This window comes from Cloeon dipterum, chromosome 1 (genome assembly GCF_949628265.1).
Source record: "Cloeon dipterum chromosome 1, ieCloDipt1.1, whole genome shotgun sequence".
Taxonomy (NCBI): Eukaryota; Metazoa; Arthropoda; class Insecta; order Ephemeroptera; family Baetidae; genus Cloeon; species Cloeon dipterum.
The window spans coordinates 34039145-34051478 of record NC_088786.1 but is presented as its reverse complement, the minus strand read 5'-3'; the positions used below and the strand labels follow the sequence as shown (position 1 = coordinate 34051478).

The window sequence follows — 12334 nt, the reverse complement described above, 5'->3', positions numbered from 1 at the left end:
ATTCAAGTCCACTAGCTTCATCCAATTAATGCAAAAAGATCCGCTTTCTTATTGAAATGTTTGCTTAAATCTGAAAGTTGAATGCTAGTGCATATTTGATTAAGTTTTACTTTGCTTTTAAAACACGCGGAAAACGTTGAAATTAACTCTTAACATCATTTTAAGGGTTCGTGAGGTTAGTTTTTTTTATCTTTTGATTTCATTGTGTTGTTGAAGTGCCTCCATTGAACTCTCCGAAAGTTTGTGTTCCATTCACCCCCGCCTTGTGCACATGTGTGCGAGTTAGTTCCGCTTGCTTTGGCCATCTATTTTTGTGCCCATCAGGCGGCCGGACTCCCACAATTCGATGGGAAAATCCTGAGGATCGGACACAACGCCGCGTCAAAATGGGTCATTTCCGTTGAGCCTCTGTTTACACTGGTGGCATCAGATACTCTGACTGAGTGTCTCCTAGCGCTTTCCTCTCTCTCTCTCTCTATTCCGCCACCGGCTTCGAGTTTTTTTAAGCTACGACTGCGTTTATTCATCTCGACGCGACAAAACTCATATTTTAATAAAATGTCACCTCGCCCAAACACTTGCGGAAGAATTATTGGTTTGAACAGCGGTAGTCGAGGTTTTATTATAATGCCACTTATTGTCGGCCTTTGCTCTCTCGCTCTATCGCGCCACACACAAAAAAAGCAGCTGGATGTAATGTAGATGGTGCACACATGGGCGTCATGTGAGCGAGTGGAAACGCTGGCCCCACCCTACAAAATGCGCCCCTTTTCTGATAAACAAAGAGCATTGTCACGGGAAGAGCGGCGAGACGACCCTTTCTTTTCGCTCTCCCCCGGATTTTTATCTCTCGTCTCCTGCAGAATAAATATAATATAAATGAACGTGTGCTGCGCAAATTTGCGCGTTTGTTATTGCCGCTGCAACAGATTTCCCCCTTCCTGCGGAATATTGTTGCACTGGTCCATGTTTTGATCGATAAATATTTCTTTTGAACTAGAAAATTGCTATGTTTAATTGGAGTGATACGTGAAACTTCAAAAAATTCACACTCCTTTTTTAATCTGAAATCCCGAAGCTCTCTGCCATGCTTTCGATTCGATTTCAAAATGTGAGAAATCCCACACACATTTATTTATGTAGGATCTTGGAAGCGTGTGTGTCCCCCTTGGAGAAACATCCCCTAAATAACCCCCTTTCCTTTCGCTACGCTTGTTCAACCAAGTGTCATTCTTCATTTAGCCCCGAAAATAGCAGCAAATTAGAGCATCTGCTCTGACATGTTTAACGAAACCCTAGACACGCATTTCTGTGGCACAGACCGACCGGCCGACCGACCACTATTCCACTATACACGCAAAAGGAGACATGCACACGGAAATCGAAATACAATGAGGAATTTACGGCCGTAAATCGGCAGTTAGCAACTGCAATAAAACCAAATCGCTGCTTTGAAACCCGTTTGTTGTGCGTCAAACTAATCAATCGTGCTTTTTTGCAGAAGCGACGCATGGTGTTGGACTCGACGTCAACCCAAGTGCTGCGCGACCTTGAGATCTCTCTACGGACCAACCACATCGAGTGAGCAAACACTGACTTAATAATTGAAACTAAAACACCTCCTAAGTGCGAATTCCTGATAAATTGCTGTGCAATTTTATAGTGTCTTACTCAAGGCCATAAAAGAATGAAACGCAAACTGAATATCTTGTTCACAGGTGGGTCAAAGAATTCCTCAATGAAGAAAACAAGGGACTCGATGTCTTGGTGGACTATCTCAGCTTTCGACTAATGATGCTCAGGTAATAAAAATGCACACAAACAACTCAGTAAAATAGTTCAGCGTATCCTTCTGATGGAAATTTTATTTTATTCATGGTGCATGGACGCTGGAAAATGTTATAAATCATTTATAAGATAAACATTAAGAGCTGCTGCATAGTATAAACAACTAAAAAAAACATCACCTTAATAAATATGGTCTTCTTCTAAAAACATGAACATATAAAAAATGTTTTTTTGGGTTATATCCTTTGTAATTGTAACTGACAAAAAAATTATAAAGTATTGACCCTTACCTTCTCCTTTCCGCACTTGAACAGGAGAGAACAAAAAGGTACAGACAGTACAGACTCGTCACCGAACGGCTCCTTCCTCGGGGTGACCAACCACAATCGGCCGCCGCTGTCGCTGACCGTGCCCAACAGCCCGGTTGTGAAAAGACAGTCGAGGCATGTCGCCAAACTGAACATGGGCGAGAGCATGAGCGACATCCACGTTTGCATCATGTGCCTCAGAGCCATCATGAACAATAAGGTAATTGCCCGTCAGTCTTTGTTGGCGCTGATTTATTCACCCTTGTCCGTCTCCTTGCTTTTCGTCACGCATTAAAATTAAAACGATTCATTTTTTTCGCAGTACGGCTTCAATTTAGTGATACAGCACAGCGAGGCCATCAACTGCATAGCGCTCAGTCTCATCCACAAAACGCTGCGCACCAAAGCTCTGGTGCTGGAGCTTTTGGCCGCCATCTGCCTGGTCAAAGGCGGCCACGAAATCATCCTCAACGCCTTTAATAGTTTCAAAACCGTTCTTAATGAGAAGACAAGGTTTCAAACGCTCATGCACTACTTCATGAACGAATCCTTTCAGATCGATTTCTTGGTAAATTGCTTGTTTTCTTCTTTGACAATAGTTCATTAATAACCATTTGATTTAAACAGGTTGCGTGCATGCAGTTTGTAAACATCATAGTGCACTCTGTGGAAGATATGAACTTCAGGGTTCATTTGCAATACGAATTCACGTCACTAGGCCTCGACCAATACTTGGAAAGTTTGAGGCACACAGAGAGTGAAGAACTGAGGGTTTGTTGATGCTGAACATATTTCTGCAACCAGTGGCTGAATTATTTGTTTGCAGGTGCAAATTTTAGCGTATCTGGATAATGTTTTTGATGTCCATGCGTTAATGGAGGATAGTGAGTTGAAGACTGTAGCCCTGGAAAGGGTAACGGACTTAGAAGAGAAGTTGGGACATGTAAGTATCAATGTTAAGCTTTAAAATCATGATATGAGTTTTCACAAGTCATCTGGGGTGTTTAGAGTTTGAATAAAAAAACGAGTAGATTTTAAACGTGTTGCTCAGGGCTGTAACTTTAAGACGGTTTATTACTCCAAAATAATTGTCTATTTTTCGACGAGCAATTTAGTTGGTTTACAAGAATGTAGATGGTTTTATTTAATTATTTCCAAGTGCGTTAGTTCACTTGTTTCTTACAAATTAATTTGTTTTTAAGGAAAAATATTTCCACCTATTTTTCAGACTCTCAAGTTCACAGTAAAAGTTAAAATTATTTTCATATCAATCAGCAGCAGTCAATAAAAGTGACAAGTTCAGACACAATATTTTAAACATAAATGACGTAGCTTTTGCACACTTTTTTCATTCATATTATTTATAACTTCATTAACTTTCAAGAGTTAATAATTATATGCTTTTCCAAGTTCTGAACTTGGAAACTCATTCTGTTGGGTCTCAGCATAGCTTTAATATTGGAAATGCTCCTCTCAACGTCTGCACCGCTCAGCTGAGCGTATTTCAGGGCAAGAATTTTTGGAAGAGGCAGCCTTTCGGCTTCATGTTTGCAGCTTGGCTCCTTCATCCCGTTTAAATTAGCACAAACCTTCCTCATAGTACAGTACATAAAATGTTATCCTAAAACAATTACCACTTGCAGAGTGCTTTTCCATCTAATTTCGTCATGAGCTTGTCAAGGGCTAAGTACGATGGCACCATTTTGGCTTTTGCTTGCCCATATTTTTAAAAGTATTGTAAAGTCGGTATTAAACGCACCCTCAGGTCACAACTACTGTTGTCAAATAATCTTTGATTGGAGAAATTTTAGAGAGCAATTAGGATTTGCATTGGGTTGATGTTGTCGTGTTAGTTCAGCCATCCAAAGAATTAAATAGTGTGAATTCTTCGTCCACACACCAAAGGCTAATTTGTATCTATTTGTTTATCCTAAAATAAAAAAAAGCTTGAGGACAATGTAGACGGTTTTAGAAGGGTTTTAGTCACTATTAGATAGTTTTGGCTGATTTAGGCATTTTTAGACAATTTTAAGTTCAAATGGCTTAAACTTGCACGATTCACGTGCACATTTCATGGTCCTACAATGATTTGAAGCTCAGAAAAAAATAGTCGATCGTTTAAAATTACCAACCCTAATGCTCATTTAAAGTAACAATTATATTAGTAATTAGTATATCTACCTTAACGCTGTATTTGTTTGTGTATAAAAAATGTTGGAAATATTTCAACAGGCGTATGATCGGCTAGAGGAGGCTGAGAAGGAATCTCTTTACAAAATCGGTGAGTTGGAGACAGCTCTGGCGGAGGTGCGGGCCGAGCGGGACGACCTGCTGAACAAGTGGCAGTCGGCGGACCACGAGGTCAGCACGCTGCGCAAGCGGTTCAACACTCACGAGTCAGAGAGCCTGAAGCGGCAGTCGTTGCTTGAGAGCAAAATCAAGGAGCTGCAGAGCAACTCAACGTCGTCCTCGTGCTCCTCCCTTTCCTCGCCTAGTCATTCTTCCAACAGTCTACCAGTCCCAGCGCCCCCACCACCGCCACCCGCACCGCCAGCGCCGCAGTGCAAGCCTCCACCACCGCCCCCGATGTCCGGCCCGCCAATGCCACCGCCCCCGCCAGGCTTTATGACCGCCCCCGACGGTGCCATGACCATCAAGCGCAAGGTGGAGACCAAGCACAAGCTGCCAATGCTCAACTGGGTGGCCATGAAGCCAAACCAGGTGCGCGGCACAGTCTTCAACGAGCTTGACGACGACAAGCTCTTTAAAATCATCAATTTCCAAGAGTTCGAGGAGCACTTTAAAATCGGCAACAACTCGCTCGCCTATGCCAAAAACTCGGAAGTTGACGGCCTCTCCACTTTTCCCAGCAAGCGCTTTAAGAAGCCTGAGACTATTTCGCTCCTTGAGCACACCAGACTCAGGAACTTGGGTAAGCTCACCTTTTACATCTCCTTCATCTTGATCTTGGTCTTGATTTGCATGGAATTAACTTCTTGCTTGATTTAAAAGTCGAATTTTCACTACAATATTTTCTCCTTACAGCAATATCAAGAAGAAAGGTTGGCATGACAATAGACAAGGTTGTTGCCGCTCTTAACTCTTTGGACTTGAAGCAGTTGTCTCTTGAAAATGTGGAGATCATCCAGAAGATGCTTCCAACCGACCAAGAGGTGCGGATTCGTCATCCGTCTCAGCTTAAGGATTTTACTTACCTTTATGGTTTTTCAGACTAAACTGTACAAAGAGTATATTATTGAGCGGAAGAGCATTGATCTATTGTCCGACGAGGACAAGTTCCTCATGCAGTTGGGCAAAATTGAGAGAGTTGCCACCAAACTGTCGATCATGAATTACATGGGAAATTTTGTTGACCAGCTCCACGTCAACCAACCGGTAATATTAAACTACAGGCTCTTTGAGAAAATTACGATAAAAATGTTTCGATATTGCAGCAAATACTCGCTGTGATTACAAGTTCAAAGAGCGTAAGAAACTCAGGCAAATTCAGACAGTTGCTGGAGGTCATTTTGGCCTTTGGCAACTACCTGAACTCGAGTAAGCGGGGACCAGCGTACGGCTTCAAGCTGCAGAGCCTGGGCACTCTTCTAGACACGAAGAGCTCGGACAGGAGGATGTCTCTTCTCAACTATATTGTTCAAACCGTGAAACAATATTTCCCCGATTTGATGAACTTTGACTCCGAATTGTTGTACATTGAGAAGGCTTCAACAGGTGAGATATTGGAATATTCTTTTTTTGGCAGCGCCCCTGACCTTGTGAATCCGCAGTGTCCTTGGAGAACGTGATGCACGACGTGCAGGAACTGGAGCGCGGAATGGAAAATGCGCGCAAGGAGCTCGAGCTGAGGAGCAGCTTCAAGGAAGAAGTGGTCGTACTCAAAGACTTTCTCATCAACTCCGAAGACAAGATGAAGAAGCTATTGTGCGAAGCAAAGAACGCTCAAGAGTCCTTTAAAGATTGCCTCGAGTATTTTGGCGAGACCCCACGACAGATGGATGCCAACGCCTTCTTCTTGATCATCAACAATTTTGTCAAATCATTCAAAGTAAGCTCAACCTTAGACGTTTAGCAACCTTTTAGATTAAAATAGTTGCTTGCTTTCGCTCAAAATATGTAGGAATATGGTGTAATATTGTCCCTAATCTGTGTGCAGGCTGCTGACCTAGAGAACGAGCAGAGACTGCGACTACAAGCGGCGGCGCACGAGCAACAGTCAGGCCTGAACGGCAGCCACGACGGCTCAAAGAAAGTAAATGGACAAGCCAACTCGCAAAAAAAGCAGCAGGTAATGAACGGCTCGGCCGTGTGTGTGCTGCCCTCGTGCCTGCTCACGGGAATGCCTGCCCGAGTGTGTTGCTAAAATTCGGCATTTGCTTGATCCAATCAACTCTATGCCGTCTTGTTTTTCTGTGCCATCAGGTCAGCGCGTCAGTCTGTCTTCCAAATCTCTTTGTCTGTTGCTTTTTGTACACGTGTTGTTTAATCAAGTTGAAATCACTTGATAGGTGATGGAACGCGAAAAAAAGGAACGCTTGCACACAAAAATACGACGCTTCTTGTGATTGTGGTTTATTCCGTTGGAATGCGCGTCGCATGCTTGTTCACTCGCAAATATTACGTTTCTCACTAAGTTTCTGCACATATTTATCACAAACTCACAAAATAAACTGCTTGTTCGCTTATGTTTTACCCACCGCAACACTTAAATCTCATCTATGACAGATGTTAACCTGTTTGCCACTATTGAGACCTAGTTTTGACTAGATCGTTTGTGGCTCGCAGCTGACAAATAAATTATTTTTCCAAAACACCCATTTTTCCTTTAACCGTGTGTACAGTGAGTGTTTGTGTTTCGCCTATGTGCAGGGAAGGGATATTATTTGTATAAACGCAGAACACATTTTGTTCCAGACAGACTTTTTATGTTTTGTATGTATCATACCTGACATAATTCCAACAATTTTTTTTCCAAATTTACACGTGCTGCTAACCAGAAAACAATAAAATTAGTTAACCGATTTTATTGGAACAAAAGACACATTTTCACACGTTGAGGTAAATGCTTTTCCCATCCCTGCAGGTGTACTATAAATGCTTTACGCTATAGAATTTGTGGGACAGTATGATTAAAGCTGGCATGTGTTCCCTTAGGATGCGGTGATAACGGAATTGAAGCAACGCGCTCGCCTGGTGCAAGAGACGCGTCTCATGCCGCAGGACGAGGTGTACAATGGTGCCCTAGAGGACATACTCTTGGGTCTGAAAAACGAGCCGTACCGCCGGGCGGACGGTGTCCGACGCTCTCAGCGCAGACACTGCCTCTCGCGGAACATGGATGACTGTGACATGTGATACTAAAATTATTTAAAAGAGAAACTCGGAGCCAGATATTGTTAATTATCTTGCATTTGTTTTTCACGCGCACAAGATTAGATGGGGAGCCTTCTAATGCATTTATTCACTGACATGTTCAGTGAGACGAATTATTTCTCCTGGTTGCGCGAGTGAGTTTGGTTCGCATTGAAATTTTGTTTATATTTAAATTATGAACGGAGTAAGACTGCATGCATGATCCAAAACGGAAATTTCACCAGAAATATATCGATCATGTGATTAATTCAAAACTGTCATTTATCAGTTACCTGTGTACAAATTGAATCTCACACAATTTCGTGAAAAGTTTATCAAAATGTATATATTCTTTATATAGTCTTTTGTAAGAATGAAATTAAAATTGTTAAGCATATTTCTCTCTAGGGTTGTTTTATTGTTACAAAAAGCAAAAACTGAAAATTCGATCATCTCTTCTGTGAGGAACTTAATATTTAACATTCAGTACATGACATGCAACTCAAATTTCGAGCAGGTTGCTTACACAACTATATTTTTGGTACGTAATCCATGGAGAGCAATAGAGTATTAACTACTAACACTAAAAATTCAACAATAAATAAATTATTTATTTTGGGCATCAGATATCTCTCACACACCCTTGGCACGCAGAAAACAATCATGGTCAAAAATATTAAAAGCAATACGTGTCTTGATATTAACTAGAGGATATAGATCAATTTTATTGCGAATGAATTTAACTAGTAGTTAATTCTGTTAAATCTAAAGCAGTTGCACTGCCAAAATTCCCAATTTTCGCTTGGAATAAGGCAGGGTTAGAGGAAACCGATATGACATCAGTAAGTATGACAGTCAGTCTCAAGCCTTGCCGCGCCACCTTGCAGGCAATATCATAATATTATACATAGTATTTTGCTTCAAGTCTTAGGAGGGTAGGTGCTGGGTAAGATCAACTTCTTGAGGCGCAGCTGGCTCTGCCAGATTGTGCACCACGGCCGATCCGCTGGATGCGGCGACGATTGGCACCAGAGTGGCGGGGCTGATCATGGTACCTGGCACAAGGGGCACGTTTGTGCCACCCATCGTCACTTGGCTCACGGATCCATCAGGGTTGTGCGCCACTGTGGTTCCGCTGTGGTTCGCAGGAGGAACCATGAAAACCTGCCAAGGAATAATTTTTTGATATATGAAAAAAGTAAGATTTCTTGAGGGTCCAGTTCAAATTCAGACGGGGTCAGGATATTTAAAAATTACTCTTATAAATAATAAATAGGGAGGTAGTAAAATAACTACTCTCTATATTATAATCTACTGTGGAAATGGGAGTGGGAGTTATTTAAAAGGATTTTAAGATTTTTATTTCTTAATACCTGCAGAACTTCCCTGTCAGGCTCATTTGGCACGGCAGTTTTGATTACAACGATAGAGCCAGGCTCGACATTGGCGATGAAGTTTGGAATATTCTCTGAAGAAACAGTTGTTACTTCTTGGCCATCTTCCGATTCCTCCTCATCTTCCTCGGCTTCTACGGGTTCCTCTGGCTCCGCAACAATATCCTTGGACTTTGATCTGCTTTTCCGCTTTTTCGTTATTTTCATTGGCACCTTTCGGACTCTCTAAAATTTTGAGATAGGAAATGGATGCATTAACTGGATACCAAAAGGGTTCAGCTTTAAGTTTGACAGTCAATTTTTCCCTTCAATCAAGTATATGAAGGGGAAAACTGTTTATTTACGAAATAATTGATTTTAATGTGAATTATAACACTAAGAAAAAAATATGAAACAAAATTCTAGCCATCAAATTTGAAAATATTACAATTTTTAAGTTGTACACGTAGATTTAAATATAACCTCATACCTTTGGTTTAACAACTTCATCTTCTTCGCCTGCGCTGTTCAAGTTGCGCAATTTCGGCATCCTTCCAGACTTGGTTGGTTTTGAGAAAGACTGAGCGATGCACTCCATCTCGTCATCGTCACCACTGTTGTTCCTCTCTTCCTCTTCTTCAGGCTGGCTTTCGATCTGCGGTGTCACCTCCGTGGTTTCATCCTGCTCAGCCTGTTTATCTCGCTCCTCCATCCTCTTGTCGATCATCTCCCTGATCAACTGATGTACCACCATGTGCTCCTCCCTCACTAAATTAAGAGTTAGAGAAAAACTTTATAATCAATTCCAGATAGGGTATTACGTGGTGTCTCTGGTGCCGCCTGAGGAGAACCCTGAGGAGCAGCCTGCTGCTCATCGTCCAACGCAATCCTCCGTACGGCAGCGCACTTGGATGGCGGGGTGCGCTGCTTCCGCTCGTTCTCCTTCTCGCGGATGGTCGGTGAGTTGAGCAGGAAGGCGAGCTCCGAGTTGCCGTAGCGCAGCTGCTCCTTGTCCGCGCGCTGGCCGATCAGCTGGCTTATCTGACTGCCGGACAGCGCGTTCGGATTTAGCGGCTGCGGCGCCACAGCGCTCGTGTTTGGCACAACCTCGACGAACGCGAACCTCTCAGAGCTCTGGCTCTTCTTGTCAGATTTCTGCGCATTCTTGCCATCCTCAGCCATGCTGTTGTTCATCTCCGCGCGAAGTTTCGAGTTGTTTTCGTCATCCGAGGAGCTGCACTCGTCGCTAGCGCTGCCACCTTCATAAACGTAGTCTTTTCTCTTTTTTCTCGACCTTGAGGCTAAAAGGCACAATAAATTCTAGTTAGGAATTGAAACTCATAGAAAATGGAACAAGAGGAGTTACATAAAGGGATGGGAATATCCCAGGAAGTTTACCAAACTTGCAGTGCAGTGGTTTTTTGCACTTAACTCAAAATAGACCAGTTTTACCATTAAAACCTATCAAATCAAAAACGGTATCTGAAAATCTGGGGTTCACAGCATTTATAATTTTAAAATGATTTTCTTAGATAAAAAATTATCTAATAAAATTTTCCTTTTCTAAAAGTTTGCAAAAGCCCAGGAGAAACTAGCTGCAAAAACCCGAATTATACCCATGCCCAGCCCTGGTTACATACGTCTTTTTTCGTTAGTCTTCTTTTCCTTCGGTTTCGCCTCTTTAGGTTTCCGTTTCTGCGCCCTCTGTCTCGCTGCATTCTCACTCACATTTTCTAGTAAAGGTCAGAAAATTAGTCTGAGGGTTTCCAAAGGAATTACGCTATACTCACGGAATTCCAATTCCAGTTCAGACAAGTCGTATTTTACATTCATGCTGAGAGCTTTCTCCACCAAGTTCAAATTTCGTTTTTCCTCCAGTTTGAACTTGAGTTTTAATTGGTGCCTGTTTCTATTTGGGAAAAAACGAGACATCGTGGCAAATTCGGTTCCAATGGTGTTGAGACACTTGTAGAAGAACAACGTTTCTGGAAAATCGCGATTTTATACCAACTGAAAATATTGGAAAGTGGCAAGATGCACCTTCATTAGTCCACGTGGATCTGTTGTACCGCCTCTTATTTCCTGATACCGTGTTTGATTGCAAAGCCTTCCTTCCCTCCCTAGCTGTCGAGGACTCTATAACCTGGAGTTTAAATTCAAAATAGACTTAAGACACGTGATGATTTGTAATACAAACCAAACTTTTGTCGTCAATTATAAAATTGCCGTCTGGCCCCATCTTCAGTTGAGGAGCAGCAATTGTATTGCCACCGTCATCTTCTGGATCGTCTACATCTTCCTCTACCTCTTCTCTAAAAGATACATGATATTATTGCCATCATGCTCAACCAAATTCATTACTATTTTAAGTTATATTGTGCAATTGATTAGAATAGATGAAGTAAATTGCAGAAAAAAATACCAAATCTTACTTTTTGGCTGTCGAAATAACTGTGTCATCTTCCTCATATCTGGAAAAAGCAGACTCAGGTAAAAAAGGTATACCCTTCAAATTTAGAAAAACGTACACCATGGGATTGGTTTTCGGATTATAGAACAGATAGTCTATCATGGCTATTGGCGGCCCAGCCCTGAACTTTTTCATCACCCATGGGCTCTTGGTCCCTCTGCACTTTTCGGGATTCTCCCTGTGTCCCAAGGGATGGTCGGGGTTGTAGGGGTCTATGACCCCTTCGTCCTCTGAGGAGGAATTTTCCTCATTGGAAGGCACGCAATTCGGCGCCGCAGGAACGAGATGAGCCGACGGCCCCGTCCTTGCCGGCACTGGGGTGGTCGGCAAGCTGAAAATCAATTACGAAAGCTCAGAGTTTGTGTGATCATTTGAAGAAATACGTACCTTGGCTTGACAACCTTGGCTTCTGCGATCTCGGCCACATCAGCTGACACTACAACAGCTGGTGCTGGAGGAGGGACAACTTTGACCGGCGGCGCCGCCGGCTCCGCGGACACTGCTTTGACAGAATTCTTTTTCACCCCTGGAACGTAAGGCTTGATCCTTGCCTTGGCGAACCGAGGCACCACCTTGTTCTTTCGCGACTCGTCCGCCGAGCTGGCCGACTCTTCCTGCGACCTGTGCGACAAGGTCCGCGTCCTGCCAGGCTCGACGGCGGGGGCGGCATTGTCCACGGGCTCGGCAGCCGGTTCTGGTTCAGACGGAACGTCCGATTCCTCCGCAGGAGGGTTGCTGGGCTTCGGCTCCGCAGGGGTGCTGACTTTGGCAGGAGAGGCCTTTGCCTTGTCAGCACGCTGTTTGGCCGTGGCTTTTGGCTTGGACAAGACGGGTTTTATGTGCAGGCGGAACATTTTGATTGCAAGCTGCTTCTGCTCGCATCCGGAATGGATTCGGCAAGTGGAAGCCGAGAATGACGAAGAAACGGCGACCACGTTGTCCTTCTCAGTCACATTGGAATCGTACCAGATGTTGTTTTGATTTTGTGAAATTGAAGCCTGCGTTTAGAGCATGCGCAATCC

The 12334-nt window shown here is 43.1% G+C and overlaps 3 protein-coding genes across 5 annotated transcripts in view; 1 reads left to right on the top strand and 2 right to left on the bottom strand.

Moving 5' to 3' along the window:
- Window positions 1-7866, top strand: part of Frl (formin-like protein) — a 27336-nt gene extending 19470 nt beyond the window's left edge. For 2 of the 3 annotated variants that reach the window (XM_065485517.1, XM_065485507.1), the window contains exons 5-17: window positions 1502-1581; window positions 1719-1802; window positions 2103-2316; window positions 2419-2664; window positions 2724-2867; window positions 2923-3039; window positions 4329-5028; window positions 5142-5269; window positions 5328-5492; window positions 5552-5831; window positions 5888-6165; window positions 6274-6405; window positions 7272-7866. In XM_065485517.1, the coding sequence (XP_065341589.1) occupies window positions 1502-1581; window positions 1719-1802; window positions 2103-2316; window positions 2419-2664; window positions 2724-2867; window positions 2923-3039; window positions 4329-5028; window positions 5142-5269; window positions 5328-5492; window positions 5552-5831; window positions 5888-6165; window positions 6274-6405; window positions 7272-7472 (2769 nt within the window). In that variant the 3' untranslated portion in view covers window positions 7473-7866. Of the gene's footprint in view, window positions 1-1501; window positions 1582-1718; window positions 1803-2102; window positions 2317-2418; window positions 2665-2723; window positions 2868-2922; window positions 3040-4328; window positions 5029-5141; window positions 5270-5327; window positions 5493-5551; window positions 5832-5887; window positions 6166-6273; window positions 6540-7271 lie in introns of all 3 variants that reach the window. The other variant, XR_010574897.1, reaches the window with a different exon arrangement.
- The window catches only part of LOC135940600 (protein MTSS 2-like), a 256792-nt gene that overhangs the window by 214906 nt on the left and 29552 nt on the right, over window positions 1-12334 (bottom strand). The gene's annotated exons all lie outside the window — the stretch shown is intronic.
- Window positions 7867-12334, bottom strand: Bdp1 (transcription factor TFIIIB component B'' homolog Bdp1). Its single transcript, XM_065485606.1, has 11 exons — window positions 11700-12334; window positions 11371-11643; window positions 11275-11313; window positions 11040-11154; window positions 10883-10985; window positions 10633-10827; window positions 10483-10575; window positions 9664-10143; window positions 9333-9610; window positions 8843-9088; window positions 7867-8633 (listed from the first exon to the last, which is right to left on the bottom strand). Exons 1-11 carry the CDS (start codon window positions 12164-12166, stop codon window positions 8397-8399), a joined length of 2526 nt encoding a protein of 841 aa, XP_065341678.1. The 5' UTR covers window positions 12167-12334; the 3' UTR covers window positions 7867-8396.